Here is a 27,411-nt window from a genome sequence, read left to right as displayed (position 1 = left end):
TTAAAAAAGAGAGAGAGAGTGTGTGTCTGGGGTGCTGATGTAACGTCTTGTTTGCATCAACGGCCACAAGATCTGTCAGATTCTATTCTTAGGTATGCTGGGAAGTGGGACAGGGGTGGGGTCCTCTTTCCAGGGCACAGAGACTGGAAGAGGGCAGGGGCGGAGACAGGGAGGCCAGGCAGGAATCTGAATGGAGGCGATGGTGGCATTAGGCCAGGGCGGTAGCAGTGGAGGAGTGTAGTGTTAAAAAAACATTTTATTTATTTGACAGAGAGAGAAAGGGCACAAGCACTGGGGAGGGGCAGAGGCAGAGGGAGAAACACACACCCCACTGAGCAGGGAGCTCGATGCAGGGCTCGATCACAAGACCCCGGGATCATAACCTGAGCCAAAGGCAGATGCTTAACCGACTGAGCCACTCAGATGTCCCCATCTTATGTAGTTTTAAATATGCATTTCTTTCTCCCGGGCTTCTTTCTTCCTCTTCTCTACCTCCACTCCCTTATTGAACCATAAGATAAGCTACCTCAGGGTAGGGCAGTGTCTCACGTGGGTCTCCATCCCCTGCCCCAGCCCAGATCCTGCACCGAGTAAGCACTCAACCACACTGGACTATGTTCCTGCTTTGATCCAGCTAGTTAAGGGAGGCCACCAAGCCATTGTGTCCTGGTCTGAGGGTCCCAGAACTTAGAACCTGGAAGAAGAGGCATCTGCGTGGCTCAGTAGTTGAGCATCTGCCTTTGGCGTAGGTCATGATCCCGGGGTCCTGGGATCAAGTCCCACATAAGGCTCCCCATAGGGAACCTGCTTCTCCCTCTGCCTGTGTCTCTGCCTCTCTCTATGTGTCTCTCATGAATAAATAAAATCTTAAAAAAAAAAAGAACCTGGAGATGCTTGTTTTATAGCACACTTTTGTCTCCAGCTCCCATCTGAGCTTCCTTGAGTCTTTAGTTCACACGAAGAAGACATGTTGTAATGGGCTCAAGTGTGGGGTAGCGTAGATCCTGGAGGGCTGGTAAAGAGCTGTTCCTACTGAGGAAACTTGGCCTGGGTTAGGAGATGGGCCTGCCGTCCAAAGCCAGGAATGAGGGCAGGGTGAGCCCACTCCTTCTCTTGCACCCCCTACCCCCATCCTTGATCACCTAGACCATTGTCGTGGCTAGAACAACTTCTGGTTCTTCTGGCTCAGGAAGGTGCCCCATGGACCTGTTTTTCTCCCTGAGATCTACACCTCAGGCATACACAGGCTGGCGTTGCCAGGACATGTTGGTGACGTGACCCTGGGAGAGGTGGTTTCACACCTGTCTCTTCCAGGCCCCAATGCCTCTTTCCAGGCTGTGTGTCTAAGATAGAGAGGGCTCATGTGACTGCTCCTTGGAAAAATCAAGTGTGCCTAGCTTGGGTTTCCAGCATATAATTGGGGAGACGCTGGAGATCATTGAGTTCAACCTCTTCACTTTACAGATGGGAAACTGGGGCCCGCTGGAACAGGGGCTTGTCCAGGCTAAGTCTCGACAGGGACCCAGTCTTCTGACCGCAGCGAAGAGTCCGCATCACCCATCATGGCCCAGGGGCGCTACATTACATGCTGCTGCCTGAGTCACCTGTACCCAGCACCCAGAACGGTGTGCATCCCTGATGTGTCCCAGGAAGCATCTCCCTTTTACGGGTGACGGGACCAGCCGCAAACCACACGCGAGTGCCCAGAGCTAGGCCACCACTCCCGACTTCTTGAACCTTCGCTACAGCTTGTCACAGGCCGGCGGGCAGTCCTGCGGGGGGCGGCGGGGGCCACCCGCTGACCACGAGCGAGAGCAAACGCGCAGAACCACCGTACGGGGCGTCCCAGGCGTGCGCGGGCCCCGGGCAGGGCGCGTGCGCAGCAGCCCCGAGCTCCCATTGGCTCCCGCGGACCGGGAGGCGGGGCCGTGCGCGTCGCGCTTCCTCCGCCCCAGCTTCCGCGTCGCGGCTGGGGCAGCTGGACCCCCGGTCGGTGGCGGAGTCCTGGCTCACTTTGGGGCGGGAGGCGGAGCTGGAGGTCGGAGTCAGACCGGGAGCCTGGGCTCAAGCGGCGGGCGCTGACTCCCTCCGAAGTGAGAGCGCGGCGACGCCCTGCGCGGGTTCCCGCCCCGGACGGGAGGGCGGCGCGCCCTCCCGGGGCATCCCGGCCAGCCCCAGCCTCGACCCCCTCCCGACTGTCGGCGCCCTGACCCCTCCCACCGGCCTCGACCTCGAGTTGGGTGAAGACCCGCTAGCCTGCCTCCAGCTAACGCTGTTCACCTTTGCAGATGAGCGGGGACTCCGCCTTTCCCTGAGAACTTGAGGGCTCCCCAACCCCGCCATCCCTGGATCCCCCCAGTAACCAGTTCTTTCTCTTTCCCTCTGCAGATGGACGGGACAGAAGGCAGTGCTGGGCAACCGGGCCCCGCTGAGCGGTCCCATCGAAGCAGCGTGTCCTCCGTGGGAGCCCGAGGTGGGTCCCTGTCCCCGCCACCTACTTCTCTATACCCAGCTGGGGCCCTAGCCCTGGGGAAGTGGCCGTGGCTTGTCATCTCTTTCATTAGAGAGAATGTTATATGTTAACAGGCAAGGTCTGTGAAGGTGTAGAAAAAAAGACAGCACCTGGCCTCTGTCACTAGGCTGTCAGCCAAGGTGGGTACTGTTCTTTAATTTCCCTTTTCTCATTTGTAAAAGGAGTATGCCTTGCAGAGCTGTGAAATTCAAATGAAATCTTATGAATGAAGAGTGACACATTCACGTTCTCTGATTTCTTTCTCACAAACAATGGTTTGGAAGCAGGGATCATTATCTTCATTTTATAAGGAGGGAAATTGGGCCCTAGAGAGGTTAAGTCACTGGGTACTGGAGCCTGCAGTGCCTCTCAGTTGCCCCTACCTGAAAAGTGAGTGTGAATCACAGGCTCCTGGAGATGATTTTATGGTCCGTCAAGAAAATAGCAGTTACAGAACAGACTGGAAATCCAAAATGCCCTTTCACTTGTGTTAGTGATAAACTATGCCTTTGCCTTTCATTGGCTTCACTCCATTTGATCCACAGCCACACTTTGAGAGAGGTGTGTTCTCCCTGCTTTAAGATGAGGCAACTGACATTCACACTTGCTGAAGAAATCAGCGTGTTAGCGGGGGCCCATGCTAGGATTGGAACCCAAGTATATTGGCCTCCAGGCTCGGTGCTCCCCTATGGTTCCTGCAGCTCCAGGGATGGGGATTTGAATCTGGCTACTCTTCCAAGGGTCTTCCTTCAGCACCAGACTCCAGATAAGATCATACGGGCTATCACAAGTAACCACTCAACGTTTTAGGTTGTATTTCTCCTGGCCTGTTTAGACAGTCCTGAAAGCCCATAGAATTGGGTCCTGAGGCTTGAAGAATCCCGTGGGAGCTGAACCCTGGAAATTGCTTTACCTTGGGGCTGCTTTGGGAATCCTCTATTCCATCTTAGCCCGGGCCAGAGAGAGACAGCTACTTGCCTAAGGATAACAGTGAGTTTGGCAGCTTTCCTGCCTCACAGGCTGATATACTCCTATAATCTCAGGACAGATTCAGCCTGTTTCTGCCTCAGTACCCACCTGTGGAATGTTCTCTGTCAAGGAAGAAGCTGAGCAGAGTTGTTGGGGCTGCCAGGAGAGTGTGTGGGGGTGCAGCGACCAGTCTTAATTTGAACCTTTGGGAGTTAGGGTGGGGCTGGTCCCTGGGCCAGAATTGCTGGATTTCTGGGTAGTTTGAAGGTCTCAAGTAAGTCTTAACAGCACCCTACACAGGATCCTTTGGGGATGCTGGGGCTCTGTATCTGCAGGGTAACCTTGGTCACCCCAGGGGGTGTAGAGTGGGAACTCCAGCCCCAGTGGAAGGTAGTGAGTTCCTTGTCAGCATATGTATGCTTAGGTAGCAGGCTCAGCTGACCCTGCCCTGCCTCCATTGCAGCAGCTGACGTCCTGGTGTACCTGGCGGATGACACAGTGGTGCCCCTGGCTGTGGAGAACCTGCCCTCACTTAGCGCCCACGAGCTGCACCGAGCTGTCCGTGAGGTCCTGCAGCTCCCGGACATCGCCCTAGATGCCTTCGCACTCTGGCTTGTGTCCCCTCTGCTGGGTAAGCCTTGGCAGTGAGAAGCCCATGCTGGAGGGTCGGGAGGGCAATGAACCAGTGGGAAGGGAAGGGGCAGCTTCCAGAACTTATGCCCGTTCTCCATAAGAAGAAGGTGGGACCTCTGTATGTCCTGGAGCTATCCCCCACTTTGAGGCCCTAGAGCCCTAAGAGAACACCTGGCTCTTCTGCCCCCACCTTCTTTCTCTCCTAGTGGCAGAGGAAGGGTCAAGTCTGACCCTCAACCTGGATGCTGGAGTCTGGGGCACAAGGTGTAGCAGGGAGGAAAGGGATCCACATTCAGTGAGCATGTAGTCGGTGCCACAACCTGAGCTGGCATTTCTTTCTTTCTTTTTTATTTTTTTTTTAAAGATTTTCTTCATTTATTCATGAGAGACACAGAGAGAGAGAGACGCAGGGACACAGGAAGAGGGAGAAGCAGGCTCCATGCAAGGAGCCCAGCCTGGGACTCGATCCCAGGACTCCAGGATCACACCCTGGGCCAAAGGCAGGTGCCAAACCGCTGAGCCACCCAAGGATCCCCTTGAGCTGGCATTTCTTGAGCATGATTTCTCCTTACCCTCACGGCCTAGCCCGGTGTTGCAGATAAGGCCATTGAGGTTTGGAGTGGCAGGTTCACTGAGTAGTAGGACTGAGGCCAGAGTGGAACCTGGGGGTACCCTCAGCCAGCCTCTTTGAACTGCATTCTGCTCCTTGGGGGAGGGAGAAGGTGGACCTGGCCTAGGGGAGTGGCTACTCCTGAAGGCAGGGAGGGTGGAACAAGTGGGAGCCCCACTTTTCTGCAGCCCTGCAGGAAGGGAGTCAAAGGAGAGGATGCCTTGCGAGGTGCCAGGGCCAGGCATATCTGCCAAGCTTAAATATTCTCCTTTCTTGTAGAAGAACAGAGGCTAGAAGAGGGGTGACTGGTTCCTCGGAGGCCCCTAGCAATTACCTCTTTCTTGAGACCAGTAGAATTTATGCCTCTACCATAGAGGGAGGATCTCTGCCAGCCTGGTGGGAAAGGGAGTGCCCTTCCCATATGTCCCTGTCCTGTCCTTGTCTGTCCTCCCATGTCCCTTCCCATATGTCCCTGTCCTCCCTCCCATTGGAGCTTCCTGTCCAGCTGCTACTCTCGCCTACCCTCTTCCTGCTGACATGTCTCCTCCGCCTGCTTCCCACCCAGGTCAGCTGCCCTGTCGTCCCCCCCACACCTTGGGTGTTGGTCAAAACTGTCGGTACCTTGGTTTGTGTCTTTGGGAAGCTGGGGGTGGCTGGCCTCTGCCCTGCCTCAGGCTCCCTGTTCCTGCAGCTGGGCGGCTGTTTCTTCCTCCTCCTTCCTCCGCCCCCACTTCCTCCTCATCACATTCCTCTTCCCCTGTGGCAAGAACATGAATGGGCCGCCTGTGTGGCCAGCAGGGTCATCCTGGGGCACCACCCTATCCAGGACGAGGGTGGCTAGAGGCCCCAGCACAAAGTCAGCGCCCACTTGGTTCCCAGGCTGGGTTCAGGAAGGCTGAAAGGCTGTTTCAGCTTTGACTCGGTCCCTCAGAACTCTTGGCTGCTCTCCATCCCCCAGAGTGGGTTAAGCGGGGAGCAGGTGGCCCAGGGCTAGGCGGCCGGGGCAGGGTGCTGTCTGCTAGAGCCACCCTTCAAGCTGGATGTGTGGGGAGTTTTGTCCTTCACAGTGCCCTTGTCACTGCACGGAATAAGCTCCGGGGCACACGAGTCTCACTTGGGTGAAAGCCTCCAGACAGGAAGGGCCCATCTGATAGTGTGTGGGACCACAGGATCAGTGCTCTGCTCTGATCGTGGGAGTCCTCGGAGCTGCTGGGGCACAGGGTTGGGATGGGCTGTAGGCAGAGGGAAGGGCACCGTTGCCCAGGGTCCCCTCTCCTCCTCTGTGTCCAGGGACCAGCTCATCAGGTACCTTGTTCATCTCACGAGTATATGTAGAGCCACCTCCTCCACCCCGTTTTGGCTGGTAATCTCGATGCTTGGGGACGCAGTATCCTCGCTCTCAGGGACCTCACTGTCTAAAGTGTGCTACGGGAGCTCTGGTCCTGGTTTAGCCACTAACACTTGGTGGCCTTAGGCAGGCACTGTCCCTCTTTGGGCTTCAGTTTTCCACCTGGCCAGTGGGTGGCCTCATGCACTCCAGCGCTGACATCCTGTGAATGTCCAGGCAGAGAGCAGGTGGAGGCCCTGCTGAGTGGCCTGGCCAGTGGGGTTGCAGAGGGAGCCTTTCCTGGAGAGGAGAGGACACTGTCACTGGGAGCTTGTGGCCAGTCCCCCTCCTGGGGAGTGGTGAGGCAGGGCTGGCAACAGATGGGTGCGGCAAGCACCTAGGTAGGAAATGAGGGCTGAGGAGAGGTCAGAAATCTGATTCTGAAAAACGTTGGCAGAGAAAGGGATGTGAAGAAGCTGGATGCAGGATTGGATGGGAGAGGCTGCAGGCAGGAGGGAGGCCAGTTTGGGGGCTGTGACTACTGTTTTGGGTTAAGATCAGGAACCAGGGGATCCCTGGGTGGTTCAGCACCTGCCTTTGGCCCAGGGCATGATCCTGAAGACCCGGGATCAAGTCCCGCATCGGGCTCCATGCATGGAGCCTGCTTCTCCCTCTGCCTGTGTCTCTGCCTCTCTCTCTCTCTCTCTCTTTCTTTCTCTTTTTCTCTATCATGAATAAATAAATAAATCTTAAAAAAAAAAAAAAAAAGATCAGGGACCAAATGGAAGCCTGAAGAACAGAGATGAGGACCCTTGACTTCAAGCTGGGAGGATAAGGCTCTGGGGCTCACAGTGGGAGATTAAGCAGGGAGAGAGGGGTCCAGAGAGGGGTCAGACAGCAGGGGAGGTTAGTTGATGGGATAGATGTTGTCATTCCCATTCCTCTACTTCCGCCAGCCACCCTTGTTTATCACCTGTGGCTTAGAAATGGCGTCTGACTTCTCAGAGGCTGTGGTTGCTGGCACATGAGATGAGAGCACTTTCTCATTACTGGCCCAGGTTGTCGAGTCCGGGGTCCCGCTGGCTGCCCAGAATCAAGAGACGGGCATGAGTGGTGCACTTAGCCATTCTGCCGACCTTTGTGAGGACCTATGGCCGGCCAGGGGTACAGCAGTGAATGGGACAGAGCCACTCATGCTGGAGTAACCTGAGGGCTCACCAGCTCGTGGGGCATAGACCAGGAGATGACATCAGATAGTGGTAGACAGTGTCAAGACAACCAAATGAGGGTGTAGTTGGTGTGGTGGAGGGTGACGGAGTGGGGGTGCTGCCTCAGTGGATGGTCTGGGGAAAGAGACACTTGAACCAAGACCCAAGCCAGTCAGCCATGTGAAGATCTAGTGGAGAGAGAGCCCGAGGCAGGAGGAACAGCAAGTGCAAAGGCCCTAAGGCACTGACAAGCTGGGAAGGTTCAAGGGATTGAAGAAGGCCAGTATGGCAGGAGCAGAGTGGGAAGGGAATGAGGTGGGAGAGCTGGATGGCATGGAATGAAGGTCAGCTGGAGCCCCTGGGGGAGATGCTGGAGGTGGGGCCTGGCGAGGGAGAGGTCCAGCCTCTGCCGGGGGCAGGGGAGGGCAGCCCCTTGGGCCTCTAGGCTTCAGTTACCAACTTTGAGCTCTGCTTCCTAATGGCCGTGCTGCAGGGTTCATCTGTACCACCATCCCTGGCACCTTCCATCAGCCACAGCCTCTCCACTCCGGGCCACCCCCATGCTTCAGGGAGTCTGAGGCTGGCACTGTCTAGAGCCTCATCCTCTCTCACTGTGTGACTTCGGACAAGAAACTTAACCTCTCTGAGCCTCATTTCTCCCAATGAGTGAAATGAGGATAGTGTTTTCATGGGGCAGATGTACATAATCCACTTGAAGTGCTTCTGACCGCTGATACCTGCTCAGTTAACACTGGCTGTAACTGGGGTGCCTAGTGGCTCAGTTGGTTGAGTGACACTCTTAGTTTCTGTTCAGGTTGTGATCTCAAGGTCACGAGATTGAGCCCCACATCGGGCTCCACACTTAGCAGGGGTTCTGCTTGAGTTTCACTCTCTCTCCCTCCCCCTCTGCACCTCCCCTCCCACCCTGCCCCAGGCATATGTGTACGCTCTCTCTGTCTGTCTGTCTGTCTCTCTCAAATAATAGATAAATAAATCTTAGAAAAAAAAAATTCCTGGCCATGACTTGCCATCGTCGTTGCTGTGTTAGTGGGCGGCAGTCATATCACTCAGAGGCCGCGTACACAGGCCGCTTCCTCTCTTCGTCCTGCAGAGGTGCAGCTGAAGCCCAAGCACCAGCCCTACAAGCTGGGCCGCCAGTGGCCAGAACTGCTCCTGCGCTTCACTGATGCTCCTGACGATGACGTGGCCATGGGTTAGTGCTGCTGCCAGTGTGCCCCTGTCTCAGGCCCACCTAGGCCTCCCCTGGCAGGTGGGGCTGCCCTTGCTGAGGGGTGGGACCAGCATCTCCCCCTGGGCACCATCAGCTCAGGATGCTGGAGGTGGGGCCTGGTGACAGGGAGGCCCAGCTCTGCCAGGGCCAGGGGAGGGCAGCCCCACAGGCCTCTGGGCCTATTACCAGCCTTTACAGGTTCCTCGAGGGGAACCCAGGAGAGGGTGGCCTGGGGGACAGCTATGCATCCCCCTCTCTGGACAGTCCTGAGGTTTTGTCAGTTATGGTGGGTGAGGGAGCACTGGGCCTGTCAGGGGAGATGGTGAGGCTGGGCCAAGCCAGGGGGCCAGGCAGTGACCCCAGCCTCTCTCCTCAGATGAGCCTTCCCTGCAGTTCCGAAGGAACGTGTTTTTCCCAAAGCGGCGGGAGCTCCAGGTGAGGCCGTGAACCCCAAGTGGGACCACCCATCTCTGGTGCCCTGTGTCCCTCCTCCCCTTGTCCCTAGACCCCTGAACACTGGTCGTCGAACCAGCTGAGCAGCCCCTCCCTACCACACCGGCCCGTAGATCCATGATGAGGAGGTCCTGCGGCTGCTCTATGAGGAGGCCAAAGGCAACGTGCTGGCCGCACGGTACCCATGCGACGTGGAGGACTGTGAGACCCTGGGCGCCCTGGTGTGCCGCGTGCAACTCGGGCCCTACCAGCCTGGCCAGCCCACTGCCTGTGCCCTGAGGTGAGGGCCAGTGGGACCTGAGGCAGGGGCATGGGGTGGGGAGGGTTGCCCTGGAATCCTACTTCCAGGAGGAAGTCAGGAGGCCTAGGCCCTAGGGCTGGCCCTGACACTGTGTGACCTTTGACAAGTCACCCTACCTTTCTCAACCCCTTTCCCTCATCTGCACTGGACCTGAGAATTAGGAGATTTGAGTGAAGTGACATCTGTGAGAAGAGCCCCAGGTGTGCATGAGGGTGGAACCCAGCCTCCACCTAAGGTCAGAAGGGAGTTGAGCTTGTTCTTCTGGGGTCACAGCCCAGGACTGACCAGATACTGACCCCCACTTACCAGGAACAGTCCAGCTTTGTCCCAAACTCCAGGGACGAGGCCCTATTCCTCAGACACCACAGGATGCTGGCTCTGTGTCTTCCATCTCAGGAAGCCATGCTCCTTGCTCCGTGAATTGAATCTGCCGTGGAAGTAGACCAGGCTATTCTCTGACCTCCTTGAACAATGATCCTGAGGCTCAGAGATAATCCCAATGAGGATGAAATTTCAGCACAGCCTGCTCCTAGACCCTGGGCCCATCCCCACCCCAACACTGCAGTGGACAGTGTGTTGGAGGAGAGGATGTGCAGAGACAGGGCCCTGTGCCAGGTGACTTAACAGCTGGGACTCCGCAGGGACCACCCAGCTTAGCTGAGCCTAAGGGCTCCCACCGAGCCGGCTAAGGCTGGTGGCCATAGGAATCCTGGCTCTGGGGCGTTTCTATTCTTTTTTTTTTTTTTTTTTAAGGAAATTTCTTTTTTTTTTTTTTTTTAAACATTTTTTTAAATCTTTATTTATTTATGATAGTCACAGAGAGAGAGAGAGAGGCAGAGACACAGGGAGAGGGAGAAGCAGGTCCATGCACCGGGAGCCCGACGTGGGATTCGATCCCGGGTCTCCAGGATCGCGCCCTGGGCCAAAGGCAGGCTCCAAACCGCTGCGCCACCCAGGGATCCCTGGGGCGTTTCTATTCTTGCTGTGGCTGATGGCAAACGCAACCCAGACTGTTTATACTTGAGGGAATTTGTCAGCCAGAATCATGGACAGGTCCAGAGGTGGTCGAGATGCAGAGGTTCTCAGATCTGCAGACACTTGTCCTCTCTCTCCTGGGCCAACCCTGTGTCCTCTGGGCCGGCTTACACTCAGACAGGCCAAATGGCCCAACAGTTGTGTGTTGGCAGGGAGAGGCCTCTCCCCTTACACACCAGTCCTCAGACTCACTCTGACACCTCCTTCCCCTGGCTGAGCCTCAGATCCACCCAAAGGAGACCCAGTGGCCAGGGCATGGATCGGCTTGCCTTGAACCTACACAGACCCCGTGCATAGGAGAGTGGGGAAGGCCAGATTTCCAGATGACAAGCGAGAGTTGTTGCTGGAAAAAGGGATGTGGGGGCACAAGCAGTGGAAATGCCCACAGCAGCCCCGAGAAGGATGGTTGGGCCTCCAGGTCAGCATGGGTTCTTTCCTCCCCTCAGCCCTCCGGAAGCTCCAGCAAAGCCCCCTTCCCTCTGGTGAGAATGGCATCCTCAGCACTAAGTGTTTGGTGCCAGGCCCATGCTGGTGCCCTTCCATGCAAGTAGCTGTCTGTGCCCTTGTTTCCTCTGTGGAGAAACTGGGCCTCTGAGAAGGTGCTCCCCACTCCCAGACAGAGCTCTGGCTGCAGGCCCCCCAGTGGCCCCGGAAGCAGCGCTGTTACCTCGAGATACTTACTGTAGGGTTGCCTGTTACTGGAAATCTTTCCTTCTTGAACCTGTGCTGGTGGATTGTGGGTTGCTGTTTTGTTTTTGTTTTTGTTTTTCATATCCTTGTTTGGCAGAAAATTCATGAAGAGCTGTAGGTCACTTGCCACACCATTTTTGCATTGTAAAAGTTCCACTAGCTCAGAAATCCAGACCTTCCTGACTCAATGACAGGTGCTATGCTGGAAGCCTCCAGCCACAGGCTGGCTGTGAGGCAGGTCTGCTTTCAGCCTGCCTGCTGGTCCCCTGGCCTGCCCTTCGGGCCTCTCACCAGCCAGGCTTGCTATTGGGCTCACAGCCGTGGGCTCTCTGGTGGTTCCCATTCAGGACCTTACCTGCCTTTGCTGTGATCGAGCTGCACCCTGAGGACCTCAGCACCTCCAGCCCGGCCCCCAGCCCCAGAGCCCCTCCTCATGCTGGGCACCCACCTTCCTTCCTTTGCAGGGAGAAGCTGGATTCCTTCCTCCCTGCCCACCTCTGCAAGCGGGGCCATGGGCTCTTTGCGGCACTCCGGGGCCGAGGGGCCAAGGCGGGGACAGGTGAACAGGGCCTGCTGAATGCTTACTGCAAAGTGAAGGAAGCTGGCGACGGTGAGCACAGGGCCTCCCTGAGCACCCACTACCGTGCCTACCTCCTCAAGAGCCACGAGCTGCCCTTTTACGGGTGAGTGATTCCCTGGTGTTGTCGCCATGGGCGGCCACAGCCCTGGGGTCTCTGCTGTCCCTTTCCCCTGACATCCCAGCCATCGGTCTTGGCCTTTGCTAGCACGGCCTGCCAGGGCATCAGTCTCTGCTCCAGCCAGGCTCTGTCTTCACATGAGCCAGCACTGCAGGCCCCACGGGTACTGAGCTAGACGCCTGTTCTTGCCTCATTCCTGTCACAGGCCAGACCACCAGACAGCTCTTCCTCTTCCACCTGCCAGTCACTTGGTCGGTAGGCCTGCTGACCTCCCATTGAGCCCACTCTCCCTCTCATGCCTGTTCACGTCTGCTTGGTAGCTCTTGGGCACCTGCTGCATGCCAGCGTTCTAGGCGCCAGTAGGACCTCAGTGAGCAAAGGGACCTGGTCTGTGCCTGATGGGGCTAACGATCCAGAGGGAAGAGAGACAGCAGCAGAGGTTGAGAACAGACTGCAGGTGGGCAGAGGCACCAGCCAGGTGACCAGTGAGGACAGTCACCAAAGGGGACAATACTCTGAAGGGGAGCAACGGCTCAGGCCAGGCGGTGATGATGCCAGAGGTGAGACATGGTCAAGTGTCGGAGATGTTGAGGTGTAGAGTCAACAGAATTTGCTAGACAGGTAGTGGAACAGATGAAGGAGAGGAGACGGAGCTCCCAAGGTCTGGTCAGAGGCAACTGGAGGATGACGTTGTCATCAAATGAAGTGGGACCGTGCCATGGAGCAGATTGGGGAAGGTTGGGGGTTTGGTTTTGGATGTGTTGATCTTAGATGCTTGCTGGATATCCAGGTGGCATTTCTGAGTGAGCATTAAAGTTTCTGAGTCTAGAGGCAGGTAATAATTGGTGGGCATCAGCATTTGGGTGGTTTGAAACCTGGAGCTCCAAGACATGGCCAAGGAGGTGAGTGTGGACTAGACGCAAGGAGACCCTGGGCCAGCAAGGCAGGTAGGTGGGTCTCTACAGGCCAGGTAAAGGGGCCTTCCAGGGCAGGAGAGAGTGATTGAGCCTCCCATGCTGCTACTTCCAGGTCAAGTTCAACCTGTCCTGTGCGGCTGGTGGTTGACCTCCAGCATCAGGGTGGCAGCGGGTGAAGGAGAGTGAGAAAAGACTGGAGACAGCGAGTGTGACCAGCTCCTTCAGGGGTCAGTGCTGTGAAGTGGAGTCGAAAGATGCAGCATTTGTGGGTGGGGTCGGGGCAGAAGATCATTAATTTTCCTGATGGAGGAAATGTGTGGGTACAGACAGGGATGATCCTCTAGAGGAGGGGGTAGATGAGGCTAGGCAAGTGGCTGCTCCCGGTTGCTTCAGTGACTCAGTGAAGTAGGAGTCCCAGCCATTCGCTGGGCTCATAGAAGTTCTTCCAGGAGTAGGGACAAGAGTGAGGCTGCTTGCGGGAATCAGAGGGAGCACATGCTGGCCTCCAGGCCAGGTCTGGGGTGAGGGTACAGCAGCGCGGAATTCGGCAAGGGCTCTGGCTTCGCCTGCTGCCAGGGGGCAACAGGCCAGACTGCCAGAGGAGGAGGAAGGACACAACAGGTAGGGGAGAGGGCGGCAATTCAGTGGGTCGGCGTGCCAGGGCCACATCCTTCCCCGGTATCAAGCCCCAAAGCCTCCTTCATGGACCTTGAGCAAGTGTAGCTTGACCCCACTGCTGCTGAGGGGCCTTGGCCTGACAGACAGCAGGCCGAGGGGCTCTCCCAACCCTGACGTGGCCTGGCCACCTCCACCTCTGCCCCAGCCCCTGCAGCCCGAGTCCTTGGGCTCCTGGTAGTTCCCTGAGCACCGCTTGCTCCATCCCACACCCACATTCACGCTCTTCCTCTGTCTTCAGTGGCCGCCCTCCTCTGTGCCACTCACTTCCTCCTCCCGCCTGTTCAGACCTTCCTGTCTGGTGAGACCAGCACAGATGCCGCCACCTCCAGGAAGTCTCCCTCCTCTTCCCTCACGATTTCTCCCTCCCCAGGGTCAGGTTTCATTGAAACTTCAGGTCATCAAAATGGCTTAAACTTCTCATGTGCCTGGGGCAGGCCGGGCCAGAGCATTGTGGTGGTGGAACCCAGACCCTGGACTATCGGTTCTTAGTGCCAGAGGCGACAAATTAATAGCAGTTCTCTCCCCAGGTGTGCCTTCTTCCATGGCGAGGTGGACAAACCGGCCCAGGGCTTTTTACACCGGGGTGGGCGAAAGCCAGTGGCCGTGGCCATCAGCTTGGAGGGCGTGCATGTCATTGACAGCAGGGAGAAGGTACCTCCAGCTCCTCCAGGGCGGGACCTGGGTTGGGGGTGGAGGGCCTCACTGGAGAGGGAGTGGGGCCCTTACCCACGCCTTCTGGTTCTCTTGGGCCAGTGGTTGGCCTGGAGGCAGACTGGATGGCTTGCTGACCTCCCTCCCTCAGATGTCCCCACGGCCTCCAGTGCCACCCCGGGGGCTTCCTTGGGGTCTGTTCTACATCAGCTTTTCTGCCTAGCGTGTGAGGTAGGAGCGTGGCTAGGGCAGGGGGAGGTGCAGCTGGGGTGAAAGCCTCTGAGTGGAGGGAATCTGGCATGGCCTGGCTCCTCTGTTGGACCAATGGCTGAAGACTAGTTATTGGTTTTCCAGAAAAGCCTCATGACTAGAAGCCTTCCTTGGCTGCCTGAGTCCTGCTTCTCCCACTCCTGCCCTGTGGGGCGATTTCTCGACACTTGGGCAGGAGTCTCTCCTAAGCTAGCAGGAAAGTTTTAGATGACTGCTGCTTGTCCCCAGAGTGGCACCCCAGCCCTTCCTTGTGCCCAAATATGCCGGGCCCAGAGCCCAGCTCAGCTTCTTGCTGAGTTGCTACCTAGTTGATTTCCAGGAAAAGGTTGTCCTTCCCACCTGCCTCTTGCCTCAGGTGACTGTCTCAGCTGTCAGGGGCCTGGCTGGCTAGTGAGAAGTGCTGTGGGTTAGGAGTTGTCAGCCTCCCCAGACCACAGCCTCCTCTGAGGGTCTGATGAAAGCTGCCACTCCTCAGAGAAATTCACACAGGAATTTAGCCTCAGCCTTACAGGTATATAGCCTGGTAAGGTGTCCCCTCCTGGTGGCACCTGAGCAGGATGGGGTAGGGGAGTGGACTGCTCAACCGAATCCAAACTCTGCATCTCCCTCTGGCCAGCATGTCCTGCTGGGCCTGCGCTTCCAGGAACTGTCGTGGGACCACACCTCCCCCGAGGAGGAGGAGTCTGTCCTGTGGCTAGAGTTTGATGGGGACAACGAGGGCACACCGGTCAACAAGCTCCTTAAGATCTACTCCAAGCAGGTAGTGGGCGTTGCCTACACTGGGGGTGGGGATGGGGTGAAGTGTGGTAACCCTGAGCTTACGGTGCCCCAGGCTATGGGAGGCTCCAGGCTGGCTGACAAGGAGGTGAGAGGGCTGCTGAGGGCCTGGGGACCAGGGAAGCTGACATCAGCTTATCTTTGGCCACCCTTGTGAGTCAGAAGGCCTAGTTTGATGCCACCCTGGGCTTCCTAGTTCTGTGTGACTCTAGGAGTTGGGTGCTTTCAGAGCAGGAGCAGGCGTGGCAGGGTGAAGGCCCCACGTGCCTTGGTTTCGCTCTGTTCAGCCAGCCCCCACTCCTGCCCCTCCTGCTCCTGCCCTGGTCATGGCACAGGCCTTCCTCCCACACTTCCTCCTTTCTTCTCAGCAGACACTGGTCAGAACCCCTGTCCTTGAAAGCACACCTCCACCCCTGCTGCCATCTGGGGTCCCTGGACCCTCCATAGGTGCTCTCCTTACTCTGGCCTCCCCTCCCACTTGGCCACACGTCTGGCCACAGCCAGCCTCTGCTTTGCCACACATCTGTCCTCCATCCCCACTCAGCTTGACCTGGGGCTCCTGGACACTCCACCCCTGTCCCCTGTGGTGGCTGCCCTGACCTCCTGCCCTGAGCATCCACAAGCTCTTCCCTCTCACAGCTTTGAATACTCAGCTGGCCCCGCCTTTTTGCTGATGATTCCATAATTTTTGCATTACCAGGCTAGACCCCTTTTTAAAGTAAATGTTTTATTGAATTATAGAGAAAAGCGCCCAAATCCCAAGTGTAGAGCTCAACGGGTTTTCCCAGAATAACCCACGTAATACCTTTCAGGTTGCAAAATAGAACCAGGACCCCAGGAGACCCCTCGAGCCCCCTCCCCCACCTCCCCCCGACCACCACCAAAGAGACCCCCATTGTGACTTGTTTCAGCCATGAGTCGTTCTGCCTGTTTTTGAACCTTCTGGTGGCAGGTCTGCACCGTGTGTTCTGTCCCGTCTGATTTGTTCTGCTCTGCGGTGTGTTTGTGAACTTCATCCTCACTGTAGGTAGCAGTGACTGGATGTTTTGGGGTGCTCTCTGATGTTCCAGCATCAAATTCACCGGTCTTGACTTTCCATTCCATTGCTGAGGGACGCTTGGGTTTCCGGTTTATTATGACTATCGCCAGTGACACTCGTGATCGCTGCCATGCGTGTCCTTTGTGCACATATGTGGGTGTACACCCGGGAGTGGAACAGCTGGGCCAGCAGGTCAGTGCATGCACCCTCGAACAGACACTGCCCATTGTCCACGAGAGCTTGCTGCTTTGCATCCTCTCCCTCGGCCCGTTGTAGCCGCTCTGGAGGGACAATCGTGCTATCTCCTTATGGTTTTTTCCTATGTTTTTTAGTCTATTTTATTGAGGTATAATTTACAGTAAGCACCTATTTTAAGAGTAAGTTTTGATGCATTAACGTGCCTGTGTAACCACCACAGTCAGGCAGCAGAGCAGCTTATTTGCTGAGTTTTTGTCTTTCTAGATGTTAAATGTCTGTTCACACCTTTTGTCCATTTTTTATTGGAGTACTTGTATCACCCCCAAATCTCCACCTGGCTATTGTTGGCCTCTCCCCGCTGCCTAATGAGATTGGCAACTTTTTTTTTTTTTTTTAAGATTTTATTTATTTATTCATGAGAGACACACACACAGAGAGAGGCAGAGATACAGGCAGAGGGAGAAGCAGGCTCCATGCAGGAAGCCCGATGTGAGTCTCAATCCCAGGACTCCAGGATCAGGCCTTGGGCTGAAGGCAGCGCTAAACCACTGAGCCACCCGGGCTGCCCCAGGTTGGCAGCTTTTATGTATTTATTTGCCATCTGGGTGTCCTCTGTTTGTTGAAATTTTTGCCAATTTTTCTTTGGGGTTGCCTTTTTTTTTAATTCATCCTTTAGTACCTTTCTTGTCTGCTTTTAGAGTCATCTCCCACCTGCTACTTGATGCTTCCCACAAGCTCTCCCTAGAGTTTCGCTTTCTCCAGAGCTCGCTATAAATGCACTCCGCTACACGTGTACATGCACATAACCCTACATATTTACCCAAGCAAAATAAAGACATATGTCTACAATGATACTTGTACTCAGGTGTTCATGGCAGTTCCATTTATAATAATTGAAGCATCAGAAACAGCACACATGTCCATCAGCTGGTGAATAGGGAAACAAATTGTGGTATACACACACTATACGTAACATGTGCAGCCTTTGCAACTGGCATCTTTCCCTAACTTTATGTTTTTGAGACCCATCCATTGTATGATGTGTCAGTTGGTCTTTACGTTGTCAAATTGTACTCCACATTGTGCGTGAACCTCAGGTCAGCTCTTCATCCACTGAAAGATACTTGAGTTGTTTCCAGTTTAGGGGCTTTTGTGAATAAAGCTGCTGTAAACATTTGTGTGGGCATATGCCTTCATTTCTCTCGTGTAAGTCCCCAGGAGTGGGATTGCCAGATTGTGTGATAAACCTCATATCGTCCCTATCAGAAACCAAACTGCTAAAAAAAGAAAAAGAAAAAGAAAAAAGAAAGAAAGAAAGAAAGAAAGAAGAAAGAAAGAAAGAAGAAAGAAAGAAAGAAAGAAAGAAAGAAAGAAAGAAAGAAAGAAAGAAACCAAACTGCTTTCCAAAGTGACCGCACTATTTTGCATTCCCACCAGCACCATCTGAGAGTTCCAGGTGCTCCAGTCTGCCCAGCACTTGGTCTCTGCCAGTCTTGTCTGCCATTCTCATAAATGCAGTGGCTTCCATTTGCCTTTTCCTAAATTTCATGATGTTGATCATCTTTCCAAGTGCTTATTCTCCATGCACATATTGTCTCTGACAGAGGGTCTGTTCAGATCATTGGTCCATGTTTTCATTAGTTTCTTTTTCTTTTTCTTTTTTTAAGATTTTATTTATTTATTTATTCATGAGAGACACAGAGAGAGAGGCAGAGACAAAGGCAGAGGGAGAAGCAGGCTCCCTGTAGGGAGCCCGATGTAGGACTCAATCCGGAACTCCAGGATCACACCCTGGCGGAAGGCAGGCGCTCAACCCCTGAGCCACTCTGGTGTCCCAGTTTCTTTTTCTTTTAAAGATTTTTATTTATTTATTTGAGAAAGAGAGAGCACAAGGGGGTGGGCAGAGGGAGAGGTAAAAGCAGACTCCCCACTCCCCAGGAGCTGGGATCATGACCTGAGCCAAAGGCAGAAGCCACCTAGATGCTCCCTCATTGGGTTATTTTCCTATTGAGTTGTGAGTGTTCATTCTATAGTCTGTATCCTTTATCAGATATGTTTTGCAAATCTTGCAATCTGTGATTTGACTTTTTACTTTCTTAATTTTTTGAAGAGATGTTTTTAATTTTGATAGAGTCCATTTCATCAGGTTTTTTCTCCTTATGGTTCCTAAGAAATTATTGCCTTAAAAAAAAAAAAAAGAGGGGATCCCTGGGTGGCTCAGCAATGTGGCGCCTGCCTTTGGCCCAGGGTGTGATCCTGGGGTCCCTGGATCAAGTCCCACATCGGGCTCCCTGAGGTGAGTCTGCTTCTCCCTCTGCCTGTGTCTCTGCCTCTCTCTCTCTCTCTCTCTCTCTGTCTGTCATGAATAAATAAATAAAACCTTTTTTAAAAATTAAAAAAAAGAAAAGTAATTATTGCCTAACCCCAGGTCACAAAGATATTCTGTATTTTTTCCTAGAAGTTTTATAATTCTTAGTAAAATTTCAGAAACTAGACGTTTTATAATTTTGGGTCTGTGATCCATTTCAAGTTGCTTTTATACATGAGGTGTGATATATAGATCAAGATTCTCTCTCTCTTTTGGTTTGGTTTGGTTTGGTTTGGTTTCAGTGTTATTTGTTGAAAAGACTGTGCTTCCATCATTGAATTGCCCTGTGTCTCTGTCGCAATTCAATTGGCCAAGTGTGTGTGGGTTTATTTCTTGATTATCTGTTCTATGCCCTTGATCTATGTGTTTGTCTTTCACTAATAATCATACTCTATTGGTTACTGAAACTTTATAGTAAGTCTTGAAATCAGATAGGATGATTTCCAGAACTTTGTATTTTCCAAAATTGTTTTTGACTATTCCAGTTCCTGTGCATTTCCATATAAATTTTAAGATAAGCTTGTCGAAAAAAAAAAAAAAAAGCTTGTCGATTTCTACCCTTTCTTCCCCAGAAAAGCTTCTGGGGTTTAGACCAAGATTGTGTTGAATCTGTAGATTAATTTGGAGAGAATTGACATCCTAAGTCTTCCAGGCCATTTATTTTTATGTCTCCATTTATTTGTCTTTGATTTTTTTCACTAACATTTTATTGTTGTCAGCATACAGATGCTTTTATCATATTTTTCTCTAAGTATTGCTTTGCTTTGCTTTCTCTTCTTGGTACTAGCCTAGGTGGTACTTTTTAATTTATTTTTATTTACTAGTTTTATAGTGACATAAAAGTTTATTGCTCTCTGAATAACATTATAGGTAGGCAGTCTAGTCTAGATCTGTTATTGTGGACTCACCTTATTGCTCCAGCATGTATATTCCCTACTCTTATTTTTTTTTTTAGGATTTTAATTATTTTTTAAATTAAAACTTTTATTTATTTATTAATGAGAGACAGAGAGAGAAAGCAGCAGAGGGAAAAGCAGACTCCATGCAAGGAGCCCGACGTGGGACTCCATCCTGGGTCTCCAAGATCAGGCTCTGGGCTGAAGGCGGCGCTAAACTGCCGAGCCACCCAGGCTGCCCAAGGTTTTAATTATTTATTCACGAGAGACACACAGAGAAGCAGAGACCTTGGGAGAGGGAGGAGAAGCAGGCTTCCTGCAGGGAGCCCAATATGGGTGGGACTCAATACTGGGACTCTGGGATCACACCCTGTGCTGAAGGCGGACGCTCAACCACTGAGCCATCCAGGCATCCCTATTCTCTACTCTTAAATTCACCTCATGGTCCAGGATAGCTGCTTCAACTCCAGCCATCACATCTACATGCTAGACAACAGGAAGAAGAAAAAGGAAAGGACAGGCAATCCCCCCTTTTAATTTCAATTTTTAGTTGTTCATTGTGGTATGTAAAAATACAGTTGATTTTGTTATCTACATATTCATATGTCCTGCAACTCTGTTAAACTCACTCACTGGTTCTCATAGTTCTGTTGCAGAGTCTTTGGGGTTTTCTCTGTAGACAGTTGTGTCATCTGTGAACAGGGATAGTCATGTTCTGGCTTTCCAGTCTGCATGCCTCTATTTACTTGGCCTGATTGCAATCCCTTGGACCTCCAGTACAGTGTTGAGTGCGTGTGAGCAGACATCGCAACTTGCTGCTAACCTTAAGGGGGACATATATCCAGTCTTGCTCTCAATAAGTATGGTATCAGCTACAGGTCTTTGAAAGACACCCTCACTGCATTGAGGAAGTTCCCTTCTATTCCTGGTTTGCCAAGCTTTATTTTGAATGGATATTAATTTTGTCAAATGTGGTATAGTTTTAATGGCAGGCAGCATCACACCATGATTGGGGTTTTGTTCCAAGGAACTTAGAGGGCTCCCCTGTTGTGCTTTCAGCCCAGGGGCCTCTGTTCCCACTGGCCCTCCTGTTTACCAGCCTAGTGCCTGCCAGCTCTGCTTGGTGGAGTCACTCAGTGAGAAAAGGAGGCAGGGGTGGAGAGTAGATGCTGGCTTCTACTCCTGGGCCTGGGCTGGGTCTCCTGCCCTGCCCGCCCCCCCCACCCCCTAGGATGGGTTGTGTTACTTCAGAGAGGCCTTGGAATGCACTGGATGGGGGCAGGTACCAGGCCACTTGCCACTTGTCTGTCACTTGGGGGTCATTCCCTTGGCCTCTAACCCTGCTCTTCCTATGAGTGCTTTTTGAAGCACAGGTGGACATTGATCCACCTCCGTCCCTGCTGCATCCCACTGCCTATAGCAGCACCTGCCACAGGGTAGGTACTCAGTAAATGTGTAACCTGACTAAAGGATGCCACGTGCTGACGGCATCCACCAGACTCCCGGCGTCCCTGTCATACGGTGTCCAGACCATGCTCACTGACATCCGGTCACTTCTCCTTTTTTGTCAACATGTGTTATATTTAAAATTTGTTGAGAAGGTAGCACTTTGGAAGAATGTGCTCAGAGGGAACCCGTCAGCCTGTGGTCTGACCACCATCTTCTTCATAGGCCTGCAAACTCTTCTCTCAGACAACTCCCCTCCATTCTTACAACCCAGAAAGCTCTGTCCTGGGTCCTCTTCTTCATCAGCCTCCTGTGACTGCTGAGATTCCTCCCCTATCTGGCTTGACTGCTGCAGCCCCTGGCACTCAGCCTTCCTGGCCTGGGCCTTCTGCCAGAATGTTCTTTCTTACCCATCCCACCTCCCAGACCTGAGACAGGAACTCATCCATCAGGCCTGACCTCCAAATTCAACCCAGACGGACACCTCCCCTGTCCCCTGGCCCACAGAGCACCTGACCCCCTCTTCCTTTTTTTGTGTTTGTTTCATCATCTGCCTCCCTCAGCAGAAAGCAGGGGCTAGTCCAGCTCACCCATCTCACTCCACAGAGCATGAAAAGGCTGGGCCTGGGCCATACGTAGCTCACCACCCAGGCCTCAGGGTGGTCCCTCTGTCCTCCCCAGGCCGAGCTGATGAGCAGTCTCATTGAGTACTGCATTGAGCTGAACCAGACTTCAGAGCCTGCTGCCTCCCAGGAAAATGTGTCTGGCATCCCCTCAGCCGCTGGTGCCCCACCACCTCCCATTCAGCGCCCACAGCTGCGGAGACAGGGCAGCGTGGTATGCAGCCGCCTCCAGCATCTCTCCACCATTGACTACGTGGAGGAAGGTGAGCACATGTTCACGTGTACACACATACACACACACATATGCACACCTAGGGAGCCCTAGGGACAGGGAGCTGCTAAGTGATTCCAGAGGCATCGAGTTAGGGTCCAGCTGGAAGGGACCTAATTGGAGGATGGGGGTGAGGTCAGGGGAGGTTCGCATCTGTGAGTTCTGTGATTGGGAACGGGCCTTTGGGACCCTGGCAGGAAGGATCCCTCCCTGTCCCTGTCCACAGATATGTTCCCTGTGGCTGTGTCCAGTTGTGAAAAACTAGAAACTCCTGAAGTCTGTTCTTTCAAGTGTGGATATAGAAACAATGGGCCACATCCAGTGGACTCAGGGCAGGTGGTAAAAGGGCAGGACCCTTAATGCAGTGTGGTGTCTCACATCAGGCCCCGGAGCAGACAGACATTTCTGAAAGAGCTGGTGAAGTACTGAAGTCTGTAGTTTAGTTAATCATGTTGCATCGATGTTTATTTTTTAGTTTTGGCAAATATACGATGGTAATGGAAGATGCCAGCATCAAGAGAAGCTAGACGAGAGTACATAAGAACTCTTTGTATTATCCTTTCTTGATAAATCTAGAATTATTCCAAAATAAGAAGGTTTAAATGTAGTAAGGATGACCTGCATTTAGATAGCAAAATGTAGGGGATTCCTGGGTTGCTCAGCGGGTTAGCACCTGCCTTCAGCCCAGGGCATGATCCTGGTGTCCCAGGATCGAATTCCACATCGGGTTCCCTGCATGGAGCCTGCTTCTCCCTCTGCCTGTGTCTCTGTCTCTCTGTGTCTCTTATGAATAAATAAAATCTAAAAAAAAAAAAAATAGATAGCAAGATGTAGAGGCACCTGGCTGGTTTAGTCAGTGGAACATGTGACTCTTGATCTTGGGGTTAGGAGTTCAAACCCCATGTTGGGTATAGAGATTACTTAAATACAAAATTTTTAAAATAAATAAATAGCAAGATGTTCACAATAAGGTCAAGTAATAAAAATCAGGTAATAGGACCACCCACGCAAGACTGCATCTGTGTATAGGAGGGACATGTGCCAACTGTGGTGGTGAATTGCTGTAACTTCTACTTTTTTCCTTGTGTTTCTTTGTAGTATTTACATTTTTGATGACAAACAAGCATATCTTTTTTTTTTTTTTTTAAGATTTTATTTATTAGAGAGAGGGGAGAGGCACAAGTAGAGGGAGAAGTGGGGAGCCTGATGCGGCGCTCAATTGCGCAACCCTGAGATCATGACCTGGGCTGAAACCAAGTGGGCCACTTAACTGACAGACACCCAAGCGCCTACAAGCATGTCATTTTTATCATCAGGAAAAGCAAAACAATATTTTTTTTTAAAGGTTTTATTTATTTGACAGAGCATGAGCACAAGCAGGGGGGAGCTGCAGAAGGAGAGGGAGAGAGGGAGAAGGAGAAGCAGGGAGCCTGACACGGGGCTGGATCCCAGGACCTTGGGATCATGATCCGAGCCAAAGGCAGATGCTTAACCAACTGAGCCACCCAGGTGCCGCGTGAAACAATTTTTCTGTAACGTGACCATTTCTCCGTTTCTACACCTTGGTGTGGCTAGCAGGCGTGTCATCCAGCTCCCTATTGTGGGACATGACAGTTATTTCCAGTTTTCAGCCACTATAGACAACACAGGTATTGCTAAATCCTTGCTTGGAATCTGAACCATTTCCTCAGGATCATTCCCTAGAAACAGGGTTGCAGTGTCAGACGGCATGCCTGCCGGCCCCCCTCCTGGGAGGGCATACACTCCAGTCATCTAGCCACTCTCCAGCACACTAAAAGAGAACTTGTTTGGGTTTGGTTTGGTGTTCGATTATTAGTGAGGTTGGACCGATTTTGTGTGCTTGGTCATTTTTCTTCATGGATCATTGTTTATTTGTGTTGTCTATTTTTCTTTTGTTGCTAGATTTTTTTTTTAAGATTTTATTTATTGGGCAGCCCCAGTGGCTTAGCTGTTTTGCGCCGCCACCTTTGGCCCGGGGCGTGATCCCAAGGACCTGGGATCGAGTCCCACATCAGGCTCCCTGCAGGGAGCCTGCTTCTCCCTCTGCCTGTGTCTCTGCCTCTCTCTTCTTCTGTGTCTCTCGTGAATAAATAAATAAAAACTTAAAAAAAAAAAAAAGATTTTATTTATTTATTTGTGAGAGACACAGAGAGAGAGAGGCAGAGACATATGGAGAGAGAGAAGCAGGCTCCCTGCAGGGAGCCTGATGTGGGATCATGTTCTGAGCCAGAGGCAGACACTCAACCACTGAGCCACCCAGGTGCCCGTTGCTTGATTTTGTTAATTAACATCTTACGTTAATGTGGTGTATTTGTTACAGTTATTGAACAAATAAGGATACAGTATCATTAAACTCCTTTATTTTAGCCTAATGTTCTTTCTAGTGGTAGGCTCCCATCCAGAACGCCACACTACATTTAGTTGTCATATCTCCGTAGGCACCCCTGGGCTGCGACAGTTTCTTAGATTTCCCTTGTTTTTGATGACCTTGGCAGTTTGGAGAGGGACTACTTGGGGATATTGTAGGATGCCATGTAACTGGCATTTGCCTGGTGTGCTCAGGCACACCATGCTCAGGCAGGAGTTGTGGGCTGGGGAGGAAGGTCCCAGAGGTAAAGTGCCATTTTCATCACACCTGTCAAAGGTGCATTATCAACATGACTTAGGACAGTTGATGTTGACCTTGGTCACCTGGCTTGAAATTTAACTTATATGAATTCCTTTTTTTTCTTATGGAGGCTCACCTTCAGCCAGCCTCCTGTGCTGTAGGTGTTTTATTTCTTTGGTCTGTTCTTGAACTGGGTTGAGCAAAAGCTCCTGGGACAGCAGAGCTGACCCAGCATCAAATGCAAAACCCAGATTTGCCTCTGATGCAGAAGGCTAACCACATGTCTTGCCCTTAGCAGCACTGGCAGACGAGCTTCGGTGGGGTCTGAGGCTCAGACAGTTCGTGGATGCAACGAGGGGGACCCAGTGTGAGCAGGTTCTGGAAGAAGCCAGCCCCTGGTGCCAGAACCCAGGCTCCCAGGGGCCTGGACCATCACACCCCAGGAAGCCCTCCCTCAACACGTTCCTCTTATTCCTTCATAGGTCAGCAGATCAAGCGAGTGAAACCAAAGCGCACCACATCCTTCTTCAGCCGGCAGCTCTCCATGGGCCAGGGGAGCTACACCGTGGTGCAGCCCACCGACAGCCTGGAGCAGGGCTGAGGGTGGCAGTGCCGGGCAGGGGGAGGGCACAGGGAGGTCCTCCCTGGACCTAGCCCAGCGCTCTTCTCCCAAGGGGCAGGACCAGGCTGTGGCTCTGGTGTTGGGTAGGAGGATTACCTCAGAGAAGAAAGAAGCGGCTTCTGTGCCCGTGGTGGTACATGGGCCACGCAGAGCTGGCTGGGGACTCCCGCAGGGTCTTCCTTGCAGCCTGCCTGCCTTTCCCCTGGACTCAGCCCCACTGCTATCTCAGGACCATCTGAGGAGGTTCTGGCCACCTCCTCCCAGCCAGGGATGTGCCCTTCTCAAGATGGACAGTGTCCCCGGCTCTGAAGTCCTCAGTGGCAGACCTGATGGCAGGTGGCCGACAAATAGGGTTCAGGACTATAGGTCCAATGTGTGTCTTTGGTCTTTTCCCTGGACTTTGGTGACCACATCCCTGCATTTCTTCTGCCACATTCCACCCACGCTGCCAGTCTGGGCATGGCCCTGAGGGGTGGGAAGGAGGCCTCCCTGGATTGAACCACAGCAGGAACAGAGAGAGTGAAGCCTCCCACCCATACTCTCTGGCTGGATGGAACTGGAGGGAACCAGGCAAGGCCTGGCTCAGGGAGCATTCTGTGCCCCTCACTCAGGCCTCTTGTGGTCAGGACACATTCTGACTGGAGCGAAAGTGCCTTTTTGCCAGCTTTTGATGACAGCACTGTTCCAGGAGGTGGCTGCCCTGTGGACCAATGTGCCCACCAGATCCACACTCTACACTTACAGAGGCTCCCAAACCACCCTGGGCTTCAGGTTCTAGTTTTGCTCTTTTTTCATCTGCTTCAGTTCCACAAAGCCTGTGAACTCTGGGGTAACGAGAAGATGCCCCCACCAACCTCAGAGCTGCTGGCTCTCCTTCAAGATGGCGCCATGGTGTCCACCCTCCTGACCCTGGGGGTGGCCCATGCAGGGAAACGTCCTATGCGACTTGGTCTCATCTTTCCAGGGACATTGTAGGGAGGCTGGATGTGGCACTGGGCATGGTTTTTAACCTGCTTCCCCCTCCTGGCATCTCCCAGAGGAGCCGTCCCAGCCCCTCTGCTCCTCCATGGTGGGTCCATGGCCCTCAAAGCGCTTCCTGGGACTTTCCACAGGAAGAAGCAGGCGCAGCTCAGCACTGGATTCTGCTTTGTCCTCCGTCTTCCCTCCCTGCTGAGAGCCTTGGCAGAGGAAATGCAAACTGGTCTCCAGGGTCAGAGCCCATTCCCTCCTCTTCCTTATGGTGGCTTTTGAGCACTCCAGATGTTCTGGGGCGGGCTTGCCTCCAGCAGTAGGGACTTTGTTAATTGTTATAATAAGTAGGTGTCCCCAGCCTTGTGGAATGTCCCAGCCAGAGGACATCTTGTCTCCCCTCCTGGAGTCACTGGACCTGAGTGGCTGACAGCCCACCTGGCACCCAGCCCTCTGGTTATCTCCTCCTCTCGCTCTTTTGACCCAAGTGAATGTTTATCTGCTGGGCTTGAGGGTGTCGGGCGTGGACACACATTACTTGTTTTTATCCTTCAGTCTGTTTTTATCCTTCAGTCTTCTGTTCTCTGAGCATCCTTTGTGCCATGACCTTTTCTGCCTGCCCTTTGGGACAAAGCAGTATTTTACCAAGTGCCCTTTGAATATTCTCATTCTTTTGTATCATGTGACTTCTTAATAATAAAATAAATTTCTAGCGAACTTTGGGCGGTTTATGTTACTGAATAATGAGGGTGTGTTGGTTGCACCCCGGGAGTTGACTACAGGCTGCTTTGTTTGCTTTTTTTTTTTTTTTTTTTTTTCTTAAGATTTTATTTATTTATTCACAAGAGGGAGACACAGGCAGAGGGAGAAGCAGGCTCCATGCAGGAAGCCCGACATAAGACTCCATCCCCGGTCCCCAGGATTATGCCCTGGGCTGAAGGTAGCGCTAAACCGCTGAGCCACCCAGGCTGCCCTTGGTTGCTTTTTTATTAAACACACAGCAAAAGGGCAGCCCGGGTGGCTCAGCGGTTTAGCACCGCATTTGGGCCAGGGCCTGATCCTGCAGACCTGGGATTGAGTCCCATGTCAGGCTCCCTGCATGGGTCCTGCTTCTCCCTCTGCCTGTGTCTCTGCCTCTTTCTCGCTCTCATGAATAAATAAATAAAACATTGAAAAAAAAAAACACACACACACACAGCAAGGTAATGCAGCTTTCTGGGCTGCTGAGCTGAGTTCAACGGAGAGCCCAGAGTGTGGTTTTCCAATGTCAGTGATTGGTCAGGGATGCCTTTGGTAAGAAGGTCCAGGAGGGGGTTGGGGATTCATGGTGGGACCAAGGTGGGGGGTTGTGCAGGGAGGCCGGGGGAGGAGGAGTCCGTAGTGGGCAGGC

The 27,411-nt window shown here is 52.9% G+C and overlaps 1 protein-coding gene across 4 annotated transcripts; it reads left to right on the top strand.

The window, feature by feature from the left end:
• Positions 1–1,931: 1,931 nt before the first annotated feature.
• On the top strand, positions 1,932–26,738 carry FRMD8 (FERM domain containing 8). Of its 4 annotated transcripts, none has more exons than XM_041722635.1 (11): positions 1,932–2,093; positions 2,389–2,473; positions 3,948–4,112; positions 8,371–8,472; positions 8,867–8,925; positions 9,057–9,223; positions 11,434–11,652; positions 13,790–13,913; positions 14,800–14,943; positions 21,589–21,793; positions 24,913–26,738. In XM_041722635.1, the coding sequence occupies exons 2-11, from the start codon at positions 2,389–2,391 to the stop codon at positions 25,029–25,031; spliced, it is 1,389 nt and encodes a 462-aa protein (XP_041578569.1). In that variant the 5' UTR covers positions 1,932–2,093; the 3' UTR covers positions 25,032–26,738. The 4 variants fall into 4 exon arrangements, with proteins under 4 accessions (XP_041578569.1, XP_041578567.1, XP_041578568.1 ...); XM_041722633.1 differs by having other exon boundaries at positions 3,945–4,112; XM_041722634.1 differs by lacking the exon at positions 1,932–2,093 and adding an exon at positions 2,100–2,240 and having other exon boundaries at positions 3,945–4,112.
• The last annotated feature ends 673 nt before the right edge of the window (positions 26,739–27,411 follow it).

Source organism: Vulpes lagopus, chromosome 11 (assembly GCF_018345385.1).
Source record: "Vulpes lagopus strain Blue_001 chromosome 11, ASM1834538v1, whole genome shotgun sequence".
Taxonomy (NCBI): Eukaryota; Metazoa; Chordata; class Mammalia; order Carnivora; family Canidae; genus Vulpes; species Vulpes lagopus.
The sequence above is the reverse complement of the archived record's forward strand: the minus strand, read 5'-3'. Positions and strand labels throughout refer to the sequence as shown.